At 42.6% G+C, this 16,844-nt stretch overlaps 1 protein-coding gene across 2 annotated transcripts in view; it reads left to right on the forward strand.

Moving 5' to 3' along the window:
• Positions 1 to 16,844, forward strand: part of Ddx17 (DEAD-box helicase 17) — a 20,475-nt gene continuing 3,631 nt past the window's right edge. The window contains exons 1-12 of one of the 2 annotated variants that reach the window (XM_050165533.1): positions 1 to 346; positions 2,824 to 2,974; positions 3,816 to 3,915; positions 5,196 to 5,329; positions 5,935 to 6,000; positions 8,218 to 8,359; positions 8,615 to 8,775; positions 8,860 to 9,032; positions 10,504 to 10,614; positions 11,030 to 11,091; positions 12,150 to 12,209; positions 16,271 to 16,513. In XM_050165533.1, coding sequence (XP_050021490.1) covers positions 297 to 346; positions 2,824 to 2,974; positions 3,816 to 3,915; positions 5,196 to 5,329; positions 5,935 to 6,000; positions 8,218 to 8,359; positions 8,615 to 8,775; positions 8,860 to 9,032; positions 10,504 to 10,614; positions 11,030 to 11,091; positions 12,150 to 12,209; positions 16,271 to 16,513 — 1,453 coding nt within the window. In that variant the 5' untranslated portion in view covers positions 1 to 296. The remainder of the gene's footprint in view (positions 347 to 2,823; positions 2,975 to 3,815; positions 3,916 to 5,195; positions 5,330 to 5,934; positions 6,001 to 8,217; positions 8,360 to 8,614; positions 8,776 to 8,859; positions 9,033 to 10,503; positions 10,615 to 11,029; positions 11,092 to 12,149; positions 12,210 to 16,270; positions 16,514 to 16,844) is intronic. The other variant, XM_050165534.1, reaches the window with a different exon arrangement.

The following is a 16,844-nucleotide window of genomic DNA, read 5'->3' on the forward strand; positions in this document are numbered from 1 at the left end:
CTGGGAAGGAAGGGAGACGCCTAAACCGTGGCACCGCCCGGTTTGAGCGTGACCAGACCTCCCCGCTGTACTAACAACCCCCGATTCTCTGTGTTTTGCTCCCGTCTCCGACGAGAGAGGCGGCGACGGTGGCGTCTGCCACGGGAGACAGCGCGTCGGAGCGAGAGAGCGCCGCGCCTGCCGCCGCCCCAACAGCGGAGGCGCCGCCGCCATCGGTCGTCACTAGACCGGAGCCACAGGCCATCCCTAGCTCGGCCATTCGTGCCCCGCTTCCAGATCTTTATCCGTTTGGGACCATGCGCGGAGGCGGCTTTGGGGACCGGGACCGCGACCGGGACCGTGGAGGGTAAGGGGAAGGTGCGGGCGGGGGGCGGGGTAGCCCGCGACGTACAATGGCCGCCGTGCTCGGGCCTCTGGCTCAGCCGAGCGCCTCTGCGGTCCGCCGTCGTGGCTCGGAGGCGGCAGGTCAGGCTTGTCGCCTCGCTTGACCGGCCTCGCCGATCATTTGGTCCCTGCAAGCCGCAGTGTTTGTCCGGGAAGAACCCGCATGCTCAAGTCTAGAAAAAGCGACCTCGAGGTGGTTTCCTTTCCGTTATGTCTCCAGCCATCCAATTTAGAGGGACTAGAGTCGAAAAGGCCTTTTATGACTCTAAGCCAGATTTGACTCCCATTCGGTCATATTTGGTTAATTGGAAACACATTGGAATGAGAAGTGCGGGGCTGCTTTTAAAAGATCGAAGTTGGGAGAGCCGGGAGGTCAGGTGATATTTTTATTTATTGCCTTTTATAGATCCAGTTATATTGCAGAACTAACTTTGAGGCCTAAGCTAGGAAGTTTTTTATAAATTACCGCAGGAAACTTCGTATTGTGCTAACTAGAAAAATCCTTGAATGTGCCTGTCCTGGAGTCAGTACTCAAAAAAGTTTATGCCAACGTTGTTCGTGATACAGATACCGGAAACAGTTCACGTCTAAATAAACTTTAGGTGATTTTTTTTTTTTATTTGGATACAGTAAAGTCTTGGCTGGTCATGGTGATGCACACTTCTAATCTTAGCACTCAAGCAGTAGAAACAGGTAGATCTCTTGAGTTCCAGGACAGCCAGAGGTACATAGTGAGATTCTCCCTCGAATGGGGAAAATCCTTAGAAATAACAAAGCTATTGAAACCAAGAGACCTTGAGGTGGCACATGCCAGTGATCCCCAGCACCAGAGGCTGAGGCAGGAGCTTGGTGACTGAGGCCAGCCTGGGCTACAGTAGCTCTTGTGTCAAAGCAAGGGAACGGTTTTCAAGGTTAGTTGTAGAAAGAAAGAAAATTCAGTTAGAATTAGCCTTGTAAAGGAATCTTAATTTTAGAAGCTTTCTTTCCAGATCATTACTGTAATATTCAAGCAATGTTAGCTGGGCCATTATGGCATGTGCCTCTTTTAATTCCAGTACTTGGGAGGCAGAGGCAGGTGAATCTCTGAGTTGGAGGCCAGCCTGGTCTACAGAGTGAGTTCCCGGACAGCCAGAGCTGCACGGAGAAACTAACTCTGGAAACCAGCAGAAATGGAGCAATGCTGCATCACACCAGGAACATGTTAGGAGCCACGCTAAAGTCGTTTGACTGAGGCTAAAAATCTCTTCAAAACTGGTTGGGTAATTTTTGCAAGACTGAAGAAAAAAAAAACTGGCTTTCTAGTTTTTTTGGTTTTCTGGCTTTTCGAGACAGGGTTTCTCTGTGGCTTTGGAGCCTGTCCTGGAACTAGCTCTTGTAGACCAGGCTGGTCTCGAACTCACAGAGATCGCCTGCCTCTGCCTCCCGAGTGCTGGGATTAAAGGCGTGCGCCACCTTCGCCCGGCCACATCTGTATTCTTGAACAAGACTTAATTTTAAATCTGTTTGAAGGGGGGTTTGTTTTGATACTGCAATCTCATAGTCCAGACTGGCCTTGGACTTTGATCTTGCCACCACCTTTCCAAGTGCTAAAGATTGCACGCTTTCAGCATTGTATCTGGCTTTGAATTTTATTAAATGAAATACCTTAACCTACATCAACATTGTTTCTTCTGTAACAGTATTATTTGAGCATGGTGTTGTATACTTATAATCCCAGTGTTTAGGAGGCTGAGGCAGGAGGATTTCTGTGAGTTAGGGTAAATGAGGTTCAGCCTCAAAACAAGAGTAATATTATTTGGGGAAGAAAAAGGAGATACAAAGTGAAGTATATCGATAAAAAAGATGAAGGCTAGCGAGGAAAGGATTACAACCCTTTATTCTGCTTCTTTTGAATAAAATAAAGGTGAGTGCTAGTTCCTGGTGTCCCTTTAGTTTGCAGATTAGCTGGGAAGTGCTTGTCTCAGCAAGCGCGGAAGTTGTCCAAGAAGCTGTTGTAGTTTTGAGGGACTTGCTTCAAGTATGTGTGTTTTTCTCCATGTCCACAATCTTGCTCTTACAGTTTAAGAGAGCAGTTTAATCTTCTTTGAAACCTGTTTATGTTTTACCCCATGCAGAATCTCCAGTACCACTTAAAAAAATACACTGGGTATGTAGTTGGGAGGTAGCCAATGATTTTGCCAAATGGATAAAATTAGTAGTAGTGCTGTTCTCTACATAGAGAACTGCGATGCAGAAAAGTAAAGTGTGCTCCCAGATTACATAGGAAGTTTCAGAAGGAAATAGAGCTCAATCCTTGTCTGGTTCCAGAATCTCTGCTCTTACTTACCCCTAAAATTCTAAGATGAACCCTTTTTGGAAAGGGCTTTCCAAGAGCCATCTCTTCGCATACTTTTGTCGCATGAAACAGCTACTAATGAATCAACATTTTCTGGTCTCTAGGTTTGGAGCAAGAGGTGGTAGTGGCCTTCCCCCAAAGAAGTTTGGTAATCCTGGAGAGCGTTTACGGAAAAAGAAGTGGGATTTGAGTGAACTCCCGAAATTTGAGAAGAATTTTTATGTGGAGCATCCAGAAGTAGCTAGACTGACTCCGGTAAGAAAACAGATTCATCCAAGTGGTTGTACTTTATTTTGTATTAGGTTAGACCATAACAGCCCTAGCCATGGCTGGCTTGCCGTTGTGTTTTGTTTAATTTTTATGTGATACAACTATTTTATTACTGGGCAGTGGTGGTTCATGTCTTTAATCCCAGCACCTGGAAGGCAGAGGCAGGTGGATCTCTTGAGTTCAAGAACAGCCTGGTCTACAAAGCAGTCCAGGGCAGCCAGGACTGTTAACACAAAGAACCCCTGTCTTAAAGCCAAAAAACCCTATTCTGTGTGTGACATGGTCTCATTATGTAGTTCTAGGCTAGCCTTTAACTTTCTATCCTGCTACTTCAGCTCATAGGTGCCAGGGTTACAGGCATGGGCAGGCAAACCTGGTTTGTGATATTCTCTCTTTGGTCAAACCCTGAGCTTTGTCCATGAAGGCAATTTCTCAACCATTGAGCTAATTTTCTTTTAGCAGTACCGTGCTCAAACCTGGCACCATATGTATGTAAAGCTTAAACTCTACTATTCACCTATTTTCTCATAAATTAGTTTAAGATAAATTAACATTGTATGTTTGTGTTCTTTTAACCACCCGATAGTGTATTCTACCCCAGAAAATAATTGCTTGTTCAGAAAGAGCTAGTTCTAGTTTTATGTAGAATAGAAGTTAATTATTTGTAGTAGACTGTTTAAGTAACCCTGGCTGGTCTAATTGTTTTTAGATAAGGTTAGCCATGTACATCACAAACTTGAATTCATGTAAAAATATTAATATTTGTCATGTGATAATAAAGCTTTTAATTGAGAAGAACTTTTACTGTCTTCTCCCCCCCCCATAGTATGAAGTTGATGAACTCCGTCGGAAGAAAGAGATCACAGTGAGAGGAGGCGATGTCTGTCCCAAGCCTGTCTTCGCCTTCCATCATGCGAACTTCCCACGTAAGTGCTTTAATACTGCATTAAGTGGTAGGTTGCTTAAAAGTTTTTTTTTTTTTAAGGCTCAGAATTTTGTTGACAAATAGAAGCCTTTTTTAAAAGAAAAGATAATAGACAGGAAGTGATGGGCTCATGCCTTTAATCTCAGCACTTGGCAGCAGAACTCTGAGTTTGAGACTAACCTGGTCTACAGAATAAAGTAAGTTTTAGGACAGCCAAGGCAGCACAGAGAAACCCTGTATTTGGAAAACCAAAAAAGAGAGAGGGGAAAAAAGAAAAGATAGTAGCTTATTGGCCAGTCAGATGGTTTAGTGGTGAGAGTGTTTGGACCACCTAAGTTCAGCCTTTGGAACCCAGATAAACGTGGAAGGAGAAAACCAACTGCATGAAGCTCTCTTCCGACCACCACACACTCACTCCGGCACATCACACATGCACACAGTAATAAAGTTAAAAGTTTCTTAGGTTTTTATTTTTCATGACAAAGTCTCACTGTATAGATCAGGCTGGCCTGAAACTCAAGAGATCACTTGCCCCTGCCTCCCAAGTGCTGCCACTACACCTGGCTTTAAATAGTAATGAGTAAGTTTTCAATTTTTAAAAGCATGAAGGCTACTTGTATTAATAACTACTATGTTAATAGTTATTAATACTTTTTTTTTTTAAGATTATTTGTGTAGGATAAGGTCCTGAGAGGTCAGAAGACAACATCAGATATCCTGACATTGGAATTACACACAGTTCTGATATGGGTGTTGGGAACCAAACTTGGGTCTTCTGTAAGAACAAAAAGTACTCTTTAACAGTTGAGCCATCTCCTCAGCTTTGTTTTTTTTTTTTTTTTGTTTGTTTGTTTTTTAAGATAGGGTATCTGTGTCACAACTCAGTGTGTTCTGGAACTTGTTTTGTAGACCAGGCTAGCTTCCTACTCAACAGAGATCACTTGCCTCCCAAGTGCTGGGATCAAAGGAGTGCACCACCACCACCACCTGGCTTCTTTCTTTTTAGTGTCAGAACTTGCACCGATATTTTGCCCCTTCGTTTTATAAGGCAGCAGAATATTGCTTCTAGGATACAGTATGAACTTTGGGGACAGTAAATGACGCATGGGCCTGTGCTATTAGGTTTGTTAGGATAGTAATTCACAAAGGTGGTAGTGAACTGGCAAGAAATTGTGTTTAAAGTTCTTGATAAGTCTAAGTAAGTCTTATCTTCAGTAACTGCTACTCTAGATCTCATGTGTGCCCTTAGCTTTACTATTAATGCGTTCAATTTTTTTTCAGAGTATGTAATGGATGTGCTGATGGATCAGCATTTTACAGAACCAACTCCCATTCAATGCCAAGGATTTCCTTTGGCTCTTAGTGGCCGGGATATGGTTGGCATTGCACAGACTGGCTCTGGGAAAACATTGGCGGTAGGTACCATGTCTTTGACATTGTAGTAACTTAATTTGTTATCCTAGTTCTCTAGATTTTTCTCAAGTGTCATGTCCGTGTCGTCCCTGTCCCCGTCTCCCCCCCCCCCCCCCCCCCCCCCCCACACACACACCCTGAGACAAGGTTTCTCTTTGTAGTCACTGTTGTTCTGGAACCAGGGTGGCCTCCAGCCAAAAACCTGCCTGCCTCTGCCACCTCCCAAGTGCTGGGATTAAAGTCATGCGCCACCATGCCCAGCTCACATTTTCTCAATTTTTCAACTCATAGTTAAAATACTATGTGCAAGCCAGGTTGGTGGGATATACCCTTTAATCCCAGCACTAGAGAGGCAGAAGCCAGCAGATTGGCCTCTGAGTCGGAGGCCAGTTTGGTCTATGCAGTGAGTTCCAGGAAACCAGAGCCGAAACATAAAATACTACTGTGTGCAATATTTCAAATGGAGGTTTGCATTGTACTTGAGTGTGGTGATGTGTTGTATTTTTCTTCCTTTCTGTTAGGGCATTGTTAATTACTGATTTAAATTGGAACCATTAAGATAATGGCTTGAGTTTGTATGACATTGTTGATTCTCATTCTTCCTCAGTATTTGCTGCCTGCAATTGTTCATATAAACCACCAGCCATACTTGGAAAGAGGAGATGGCCCAATTGTAAGTGTTTTACAGTTTGTAAATTTTCTTGTTTTTTTGTTTTGTTGTGTTGTGTTTTTTGAGACAGGGTTTCTCTGTGTAACAGTTCTAGCTGTCCTGGAACTGACTGTAGACCAGGCTGGCCTTGAATTCCACTAAGATCCACCTGTCTTCTGCCTCGAAGTACTGGCATTAAAGACATGTACCACCACTGTCCAGCCCAGTTTATAATTTTTAAGAATTAAAAATTCACATTGGTGTGCTCTCATGTTCTTTGTTCTGCCTTTTTTTTTTTTTTTTTTTTTTTTTTTGGTTTTTCGAGACAGGGTTTCTCTGTGGTTTTGGAGCCTGTCCTGGAACTAGCTCTTGTAGACCAGGCTGGCCTCGGAACTCACAGAGATCCGAGTGCTGGGATTAAAGGCCTGCGCCACCACCGCCTGGCTTGTTCTGCCTTCTTTAGAGCCACCTGGGAATGCTCTGCATTACATTGGCCTATTTGTTAAGTCTGCTCGTGCTGTGTGTGGGTGTGGCCGTGGAGATCAGAAGAGGGTATTTAATCCCCTGGACCTGGAGTTACAGTTGTTATCTGCAATGTGATTGTTAGGATTGCACCTAAGTCCTGGAAAAGAGCCAGTGCTATTTATTAACTCTCTTTGCCCCTGCCCTATCATTTGGAATTAAATGACTGAATTTGAGGCATTCTTTCTCTTTTCTGTTTGGGGTTCTATATATATCTAACTTGTGCCCTTGTGTGTGTTAGGCAAATAAATACCCACCATTGAGCTCTATCTCCCTAAACCTAGTCTTTGAACCAGTCTTTTTTTTCCCCCTTTTTTTAAAAATATATTTCCTAACTGCCTGCTTTATTTATTTATTTATTATGTATACATTATTCTGTCTGTGTCTTTGGAAGAGCAGGCAATGCTCTTAACTGCTGAGCCATCTCCAGCCCTGAACCAGTCTTTGTAGCACATTTAAGTACAAGTCTTTTTTTTTTTTTTTTGTGCTGGGGGTTGAACTTAGGGCTTAATGTGTGCTAGGTAAATATTCAACCACTGGGCTATATCAGCAGCCCTCAAACAATTTTGAATTACTCATTTTTGTTAGTTTTTGTTATTTTTCTTTAGGGAGTGGATTCTGTAGAAGTTAGGGTCAGTTCTTCCCACCACACCACGTGGATCTCTGATCAGCTTTTTATTTTTAACATAGGCTAGGCTACCTTTGAACTCAGAGATCATCCTTCCTCTGCCTCCTGTGCTGGCATTAAAGGTGTGCACCACCATGCAAGCATCTTCTCCAGTCATCATTGTCGTTGCCCCTATCTTTTTAAGTAGTTTTTGTTGTTGTTGTTTTGTTTTTGTTTTTTAAGGTAGGGTTTCTCTGTAGCTTTGGCGCCTGTCCTGGAACTTGATCTGTAGACCAGGATGGTCTGAACTTAACAAAGATCTGCCTGCTTCTGCCTTCCAGGTGCTGGGGTTAAAGGCGTGTGCCACCGCCCAGCCAAGTTTTTTTTTTTTTTAATTTTATGTCCATTGGTGCTCTACCTCCATGTATGTCTGTGTGAGTGAGGATGTCAAATCCTCCTGAACTAGAGTTACTGACAGTTATGAGCTGCCATGTGAGTGCAGGGAATTGAACTAGGGTCCTCTGGGAGAGCCACAGCCACTGTTTTTAACCCCTGAGCCATTTTCTAAGCTCAACTTTAATCTGTATTTCCTACTGATATTTAAGTTTTTGTTTGATGGATGTCCCCACCCTACCTAGAGAGGGTTTCTCTGTAATGGCCCTGGCTGTCCCTGAACTTGTTGTGAATACCAGTCTGGTCTCAATCTCACTCACAGAGGTCTGCCTGACACATGATCTTTCATCTTGTAAGGTTAAAAGTTGGTAGTACAAATCAGGGTGTGATGGTGCAACCTAGTCTGGCTAGCCTGGGTAGTAGAAAAGTGAGGATCAGAAGGAAGTTCAAGGTCATCTTCAGCTACATAGTTAAAGGCCAGAGAGTCTATAGAAGACCCTCTTTTGTTTTTGTCTTTATACTTTATGTAATGATAATGCATCAGAGTAAGCCAAGTAGGAAAGATGCTGGTATCATTTCCATTTCTAAAGTGTAAGTTGTATTTGCCAGTGTGTCCCACTACTCAAATAACTTGAGGTTCTTAGGGTTGTTTGGGTGTTTTTGTTAAACTTGGGTTGGCTGTCTCAAGTTTATTTGCTTCTCCCCTCCCTTTATTTCAGTGTCTAGTGCTGGCTCCTACCAGAGAACTTGCTCAGCAGGTGCAGCAGGTGGCTGATGATTATGGAAAGTGTTCTAGGTTGAAGAGCACATGCATTTATGGAGGGGCTCCTAAAGGTCCTCAGATTCGAGACTTGGAAAGAGGTAAAAAAAAAAAATCCTTCCTTGCCAATTTCTGTAAATGAAATTGGACAAGTTTCTTGTTAGAAAATTGAGTAGCAGGGAGAAGCTAGAGTCTTAACCTGCTCTTTGAAGTTCGCATTACATCATGCCCTTCAGATACTGTGTATGTTTAGCAACTGCTGAACATCAAATGCAGCCATCAGAGCTGGTGTGTCATGGTTTCTGTGTACTGAGGTTTAGACCGTTTATAAAGTTTATTGTTTTGTTGCTTTGCAGGTGTTGAGATTTGCATAGCCACCCCTGGGCGCCTAATAGATTTTCTGGAATCAGGAAAGACAAATCTTCGTCGCTGTACTTACCTTGTGTTGGATGAGGCTGACCGAATGCTTGATATGGGCTTTGAGCCCCAGATACGTAAAATTGTTGACCAAATCAGGGTTCGTAAAGCTGATACTTCATTATATTTATACCTGTTCAACTGTTATATAGTTCTTTAAAGGAAAACCTTCATTTCCTGACAGCCTGACCGGCAGACACTGATGTGGAGTGCAACCTGGCCAAAGGAAGTAAGGCAGCTTGCAGAGGACTTCCTGCGTGATTACACCCAGATCAACGTGGGCAATCTGGAGCTGAGTGCCAACCACAACATCCTGCAGATTGTGGATGTCTGTATGGAAAGTGAAAAAGATCACAAGTATGAAAAGGGGACTTTGTTTTCTTGTTTTGATAGAATATTGGGATTGGTTGATTTTTTTTTTTTTTTTTTTTTTTTTTTTTTTTTAAGATAGAGCTGCTCTTGATGTCCTAACATTGCATTTAAACTCATGATCCTTCAGAATGCTAGAATTACTGCTGTACTGTACCATAGCTGAAAAGGCCAGGATTTTTTTGAGGTTGGAAATATTATTTTGTTTTGTTTTTTGAGATACGGTTTCTCTGTACCTTTGGAGCCTATCCTGGAACTAGCTCTTGTAGACCAGGCTGGCCTCGAACTCAGAGAGATCCTCCTGCCTCTGCCTCCCGAGTGCTGGGGATTAAAGGAGTGCTGGGGATTAAAGGCGTGCGCCACCACCACTGCCCGGCTAGATAGTTAGGATTCCATTCCGTCTCATTGCCTCCATTTCTCATTTTTGAGATAGGAATAATATCAAATGCATCAGACCTGCTTGAATCTAGTGTGAGTGAATTAGTTAGAATTCACTTTATTTCCTGTATGTGAAACAGGATCTCGTGTATCCTTCGTAGGCCTTGGACCTTGAGGTGTAAACAAGATTACTTAGCGCTTTTGCCTCCCGTGTACTGTGAGTTCAGGCATATGCCACCACACTGTTTAGGTGTTGCTAAAGATTGAACCCAGGGCATCATGCTTGCTGGGAAAACACTATAACCACAGTGGATTAGTTTTTGTTGTTTTCATGCACTGTCCTCAGATCCCTAGGGGTGGAATTATAGATGTTTGCCAGACACCATAGTGGATGCCCAAAGCTATTGTCAGTCCCCTCTGTAAGAGCAGCAAGACTTTTAATCTCTTCAGACCCTGAATAGTTATAGATGTATGCGTTTAAGTACCCCTGAACAAGCCGAGCGTGTTAGCACACCTTTATACCAGTGCTGCAGAGGCAGGCCAATTGCTTTAAGATTGTTTTTTGTGTTTTGTTTTTTAAGACGATTATACCAGTGCTTCACAGGCAGGCAGGCCGATTTAAGATTTGTGTTTTGTTTTTGGAGATTGTTTTGTAGTTTGTGTAGCTTTTGGAGCCGGTCCTAGAACTCCTTCTGTAGACTATGCTGGCCTTGAACTCAACAAAAATCTGCCTGCCTTTCTCTCCCGGATTACAGGTGTATGCCACTACTGAAATTTGAGGGCAGCCTGGTCTACAAAGTGAGTTCCAGGACAGCCAGGGCAACACTGAGAAACCCTGTTGTATAGAAAAACAAAACCCAAAAAAGTTAGGTCTGAAGGTTTTTTTTTTTTTTTTTTTTCTTTTTGGAAGAGAAGATTCCTGTTACGTAATTAAGGTTGACCCTTGGATTTTCCACCCTGCTTCAGCTTCCCGAGTGATACTGGGACTGTAGGCATGTGCCACCACACTCTAAGCTTTGGGAGTTAATAGCATCTGTGTGGATGATACTGTATGAGACTGCATTGTTGGTCTTGTTTTCAGATTGATCCAACTGATGGAGGAGATCATGGCGGAAAAGGAAAATAAGACTATAATATTTGTGGAGACAAAGAGACGCTGTGATGACCTCACTCGAAGGATGCGCAGAGATGGGTGAGTACAGCACCTAGAGAGCATTATACCAGCAGTTTTCGACCTCTAGGTTACTCTTTCTGTGGAGGGAGGGTGGGCAGACGACCCTTTCACCCTGGTCATATATCTGATACCATGCATGCCAGATATTTACACTATGATTCCTAACAATAGCAAAATTGCAGTTAGTGAAGTAGCAACAAAATGATTTTATGGTTGGGGTCGCCACAGGGACTGTATTAAAGGGTTGTATTGTTAAGAAGGTTGAGAACCACTGCTATGCTAGGGCCTTTACGCATGTGTATTTTAGCATAATGTGTAATTGTGTAAATGTATAAATAAGCACCATCTTCTACTATGTAGCTTAAACAACTTGATCAACATTATGTACTGATACTTGGATAAAGATTTCTAATGTATAATATTCTTCTGATAGCTGGCCAGCTATGTGTATCCATGGAGACAAGAGTCAACCAGAAAGAGATTGGGTACTTAATGGTAAGAATAAGACTAAGTATTTTTTTTGCGATAGGATCTCACTGTGTCATTCAGTCTTGCTTTGAGCTCATAGAAATCCACCTGCCTCTGCCTACTAGCACAGTAAAGTTTTTTTGACAAATGTTATGCCCCCTGCCCTATTTATAAAGAACCGGGTAATAGATTATTTTGGCTTTGTATATCAAATAATGGTTTGAATGATTTCTACACAAAAACAGATGGTCATAGATAGTTTTGAAGACATGGCCTGGCTGCATTCCCTATACTAGATTTTATTTGTAGATCAAAGTCCAACTAGCCCTATTTTAGCTAATTGAACCTTGGGCATTTTCAGTACCTCTCCAGAGTTCTTTAAAGCTTTTAATAATATAAATAATTTTTTTTTTTCCCCAAATGAAAGGGCTGGAGAGATGACCCAGGCATGGTGATGCATGCCTTTAACCCTAGCACTTGGAAGGCAGAGGCTGGTAGATCTCAGTGAGTTTGAGGCCAACCTGGTCAACAAAATGAGTTCCAGGGTTTCAGGCCAGCTAGAGCTGTTAGACAAGAGATACCCTGTCTTTAAGTAAAATAAAAAAGACCCACATGCTGCGCTTCAGAGGACTTGTGTTGAGTGCTTCACAAGCACCTGTACTTCCAGCCACAAAGAGATTCTATGTCTCTGGCTTCTGAGTACCTACATTCATAGACACACAGTTTTTATTTATTTTTTTGGATTTTCGAGACAGGGTTTCTCCGTAGCTTTTGGTTCCTGTCCTGGAACTAGCTCTTGTAGACCAGGCTGGCCTCGAACTCACAGAGATCTGCCTGCCTCTGCCTCCCGAGTGCTGGGATTAAAGGTGTGCGCCACCACCACCCGGCCATAGTTTTTAATAAAAATACTTTTATTTTTCTTAAAGTGGGTATGGTATAAACTGTTAAGAAGGTTTACAAAGCCAACATTATCAGCGGCATGTATATTAGGTGGGTGGGGAGAATGATTTTTCTTTGTCTTTTATGGATGTTCTTTATAGTTCCCTAACTTGGTACCTGTTTTTCTTTCTTTCTTTTTTTTTCAGAGTTCCGATCTGGAAAGGCTCCTATACTCATTGCCACAGATGTAGCCTCCCGTGGGCTAGGTTTGTATAGATAGGTCTCTGTCGGTGGTTTGTGTATCTTTTGTTTTGAAAATTTTTTTGTCATGTCAAATTTAGAGTTGTATATATATATATATATAAGTTTAGTCAAAAGAGTATAAGTGTGATCCCCTCTTGTAAATTTTTTTTGACCTTTGTGGGTTTAATTTATTTTATTATTTTGGGTTTTCTGCAGTCATCCCACCCACCCCTCTTTTATTTTCAAAGTCTCGTCCAGCTCCTAACAAACAGGCTTTGGTCTGCAGCAAGGCCTAGGCATGACTATTAAGTTACAAGGAGAGGAGATAATTCATTTTACAGCTTAATTTCTTTTTGTTCTTGTTCAGTTTTCTGGCTGGATAGGAGTCTAATGAAACCTGGCTAACAAAAACTGGTTTCTTTAGTTTTTGCCTTATGCTAGTTTGTCTATTATAGATACAAGCATAGAGGCTACTTCCATGAACATTTACTAAAAAGTTTGATTACTTTATACTATAACGACATTCTTTTTAAAATGTCTGCATTGCCTGGTATTATTTCAGTAAAATAGTGGGCAATTCTCCCCTCTTCTTACCCTCCATTTGGCCATTGATTTGTTGTCCACTTTAAGAACTTAATTTAAAGGTGTTCTTTAGTTTCAACTCACAAATATAAGATATATACAGATGGCTTGTTGTTTTGACCTGAACAATTCTGACCCAAAATGTTAACATTTATAAAGATTATTTCAACTGGGTGTAGTAATACTTGCCTTTGATCCTAGTATTTGTGAGACAGAGGCAAGTGGTTTTCTTATTTTGAGGTCAGCCTAGTGTGCCTAGTAAGCTTTAGACCACCTAGGGCCGCATTGTGAGACTCTGTCTCCACAAAAAGAGATTGCTATAGCTGGGCATGGTAGTATATGCCTGTAAATTCCAGCACTTGGGAGGCTTAGGCAGAAGAATCAATATTTTGAGGCCATCCTTGTTTATATATAGCGAGATCTTGTTTTAGAGAGATGGGGGTCATTTCTATCATGAGGAATCCATTATTGATATGTTTAATTTCCTGTCGAGGAAGGTGAGAAGTACCAAGTTTCCCTGTGCAATTTAACATAATGATGATAAGTATTGGTGCGGCAGTGGTGGGGCTTTTTTATCCCTTGAACTCCTTCAGAGGTAGTGACCTGCAGCCATGGCGGGAAGCTGTGTCTTCCCTCCGAGGTCATGTCTGGGTCTGTGCCGTTAGAACTTGGGCCTGTTGGGAGAGGAGGCAGAAGCCTGAAAGCAATTTCCATGAAAGCTTTCAGTAATGGTGGTTTTTAAAACAGGCTTGCTATGTGCTGGTAGCTTCTTTGTGCATCTTGCCTAGACAATTAAAAATCTTTGTTCTGTGTCCCTTCGCATATTTTAACAAAATCAATTGGCTGCCATTAGAATAACTTAGACTCTTCATCCCACCCTCCCTCATTCAAGTGAGGGGAGAGGGAAGGTGCCTGAGTCTGTTTCTTGTTACTCAACATCAGTGCTTGTTTTGGGCCCCTTTGTTTGCTGCCTTGTAAAAATCAAAAGGAGGGAGAAAACCCACCACAATGGCAGAATTCTGACCAAGGTCCTACAAGATCCTGGAAAGTGAAGGCTTCTACCTCATAGACAGGGGTGCTATTTTCAGCTGAGTCACCAGGCCTTTTTTCACTTCTGTGGAGCGATGGTCTCTTAAATGATCCCTTCAGGTAAGTTCTTGGCTTCCCATAGTTATAGTAGTCATCTTCAGGCGACCACTGTTCCCTTTCCACTGGGATATTTTTTATTTCGCTTTTTTTTCTTTTTTCTTTTTCTTTTTTGTTTAAACTACAGACTGTTGAACTAAAAGTATTGAATTGATTTTGTTTTGTTTTTTTAGCAGAAGCTTTGATATCAGCTGCAGATCACTCAGTACATGACTGAGGCAAATCTACATTGGCCCGAAGCCGCTCTAGATGAGCCTGCTGACTAGTCTTAGATCCTCCCAATTAGTCATTGGGGTTTTAGGCCATGGCATAGGTTCTCCCAGGCCACTGGCCAAACCATGTAACTTTCCATTTCTTACCCTGCTACAGCATCTTCTCTAGACAGCAAGATAACGTTGTGGCAGTGCGCCAGTAACCTCAGGGCAGCCTGGACTGGAGAAAACCAGATTCTGTGCTTGCTCTTTGGTGGCCTCAGGCAGCTGTGTGCACACAGGACACCTTTCTAGTATGAAGAACTTGCACCGTGTCCACCTTTTATCAAGCCCCTCCAGAAGTGCTCCCAGCTGTTAGCATCTGGAGCCCCAGTTCTTGCTGCTTGGAAAGCACACTCCTGTGCATCCAGTGCAGTAATTCAGCGTGCTCTGTTGCCCATGGTCACCAGTGGGAGTGACTAAGGGCCATTATTCAAGCTCTGAAGATGTGCTTATGGAGTTACCCCACCCCCACCCCAATCTTCCATCCTTGCCCTATATTTTTTCTTTGTGGCATCAACGACCCAAGCCGGAGACTCAAGCTGCCCCCTGTGATAAGTGCCTTCTCGTCTTTCTGGTGTGATTCAGGACTTTAGGGGTCAGTAAAGACTGAGGAGCCTTTATTGTAATAAGAAACAGACATAATGCCCCTACTCCACACACCCCTAATAACAGCTGAATTTTTGTTTTTTAATCATCTCCCCTTCCCCTGAAATTGATCCAGTCTGGGCAATAGATGCAGTCTGACCCTTTGGATGTAACTTTTTTTTTTAATTTTTCTACAATCACCCCAATTACCTTGGGGAGGCGTTGGAGGACCTGAAATTTTTACCTGAACCCAGGTTCTCCGGCGCTTGGCAACCAAATGGGGCTACAGAGAAGCATCTAAGCCAGTTCACAGAGCGAGCGTGTGTGGGGACTTCTCACTGCCATGGACCCTTGATGCATGCTCCCCGCGCTCCAGTGGTCCCGTGTCAGAAGGCGGAGTTTTCGAAAGGAGGCCGCCAAATATAAAAGACAAAGAGACGGGATCGGCTGCAGCGGTTTCCCAAAGGAGGAGGGAGTGTGCATCGGTCTGGTAACAAACAGAGAATGTTTTTTAATTATTTCTATCACAGAAATCTGTGTTTTATCTAGGATATTTTCGGAATATTCTTTGTAAAATGCAGATTTTTTTCCACAAAAAATTAGGATTCTGTTGTTAAATTTGTTTGTTGGGTAGGATAAAAAAACATTTAGCTGAAAGCATTACACTAACATTTACATAACTATAAGTTTTAGGGGTTACCCAGCCCAATTCCTAGCCATGTGCAGAATATTAATGTGTGTCTCAAAATGTCATGGTTTTCCCCACATTCTTTGGCTATTGAATCTCCAGGTCACGTAGACAATCTGATTAATGATACAAGTATCCAGTTTGTAATCTTGAGTGGAAAAAACCCTCACTTGAGAAGCTGGGCTTGGAAGTGCAGTGAAATTTTAGTGTAATGTGTTCTTGTGATTGAAAGGGAAAGATAATGTGGATGTTCAAGCAAAGCAAAATAGGTGTGTACTGTGGCTCTGGTTTGCTTTTTAAATACGAGAGCAAGAAAGCCCTAACTGTAGTCTGAGAATGTAGTGAGTAGATGAAGTGCCTTTCCATGTTGCTCTGTGACTGGTCGGAAGGTAAGTTGTTGTGCTGTTGGTAGACTGTGCCAGGCTTCTCCCAACAGAGTAGAAGTGATTTGGCCCTGCACTTTAATGGTGGTTATTAATCTCTACATCCCAGTTCTGAAAGCGGTGGCACTGGGATGTGTCAGTCTGAACTCTGGTGTAGTGTAGCTCCTGTCAGCATACTGTCACAGAAGAGGCAGGAGTTTGGGGGCTTTAAATGGGATTCCCGTGGGATTATAATCAAGACGCAGTGCCCATTTGTGTCCTGAGAATCACTGGTTCTCTTTTACTCTGTTGGGATGAGTCTTTTTTGTACCTGCTCAGAGTGGTTACTAACTTCATCTTTTCTCCTCTTGCTGTCATCTGCATTCGTGCGTTCCACCTCTTGGCCTTGTACTTTACCTTCTCTTTCCACATCAACTTAACACAATGACTCATCATTGACCTGGAAGATGTGGAAGATGTGAAGTTTGTGATCAACTATGACTATCCAAACAGCTCGGAGGACTATGTTCACCGTATTGGCCGAACGGCCCGGAGCACCAACAAGGGCACTGCCTATACTTTCTTTACCCCGGGGAACCTAAAGCAGGCTAGAGAGCTGATCAAAGTGTTGGAAGAGGCTAATCAGGCCATCAATCCAAAATTGATGCAACTGGTGGACCACAGAGGCGGTGGCGGCGGAGGGGGTAAGGGTAAGTCCTGGAATTTTCCAGGTACTGTATGGGACTCCTTGATGCTAATTGTTTTTTGCTGTTTTTTTAATTTTTCATTTTGATCTGTGAAGGAAGGCTCTTGCTTAGAAGTCAGAGAATGCTTAGTGGTTTTCATGGCGTCATTGTAAGTCAAAAAGCAAGTTTCATCATTGTACTGCTATTGTTACTATTGTATGTGAGAATCTAAGACCCACTTATTTAAATTTTGGGTCACGTGCATGGTCAAAACTAAACTCATACATTCCTGTAAATTTCTTTTTTTTTTTTTTTTTTTTTTGTTTTTGTTTTTCGAGGCAGGGTTTCTCTGTGG

This window comes from Alexandromys fortis, unplaced genomic scaffold (assembly GCF_014885135.2).
Source record: "Alexandromys fortis isolate MF-2015 unplaced genomic scaffold, M_Fortis_MF-2015_v1.1 scaffold_157, whole genome shotgun sequence".
In the NCBI taxonomy this organism is placed as follows: domain Eukaryota; kingdom Metazoa; phylum Chordata; class Mammalia; order Rodentia; family Cricetidae; genus Alexandromys; species Alexandromys fortis.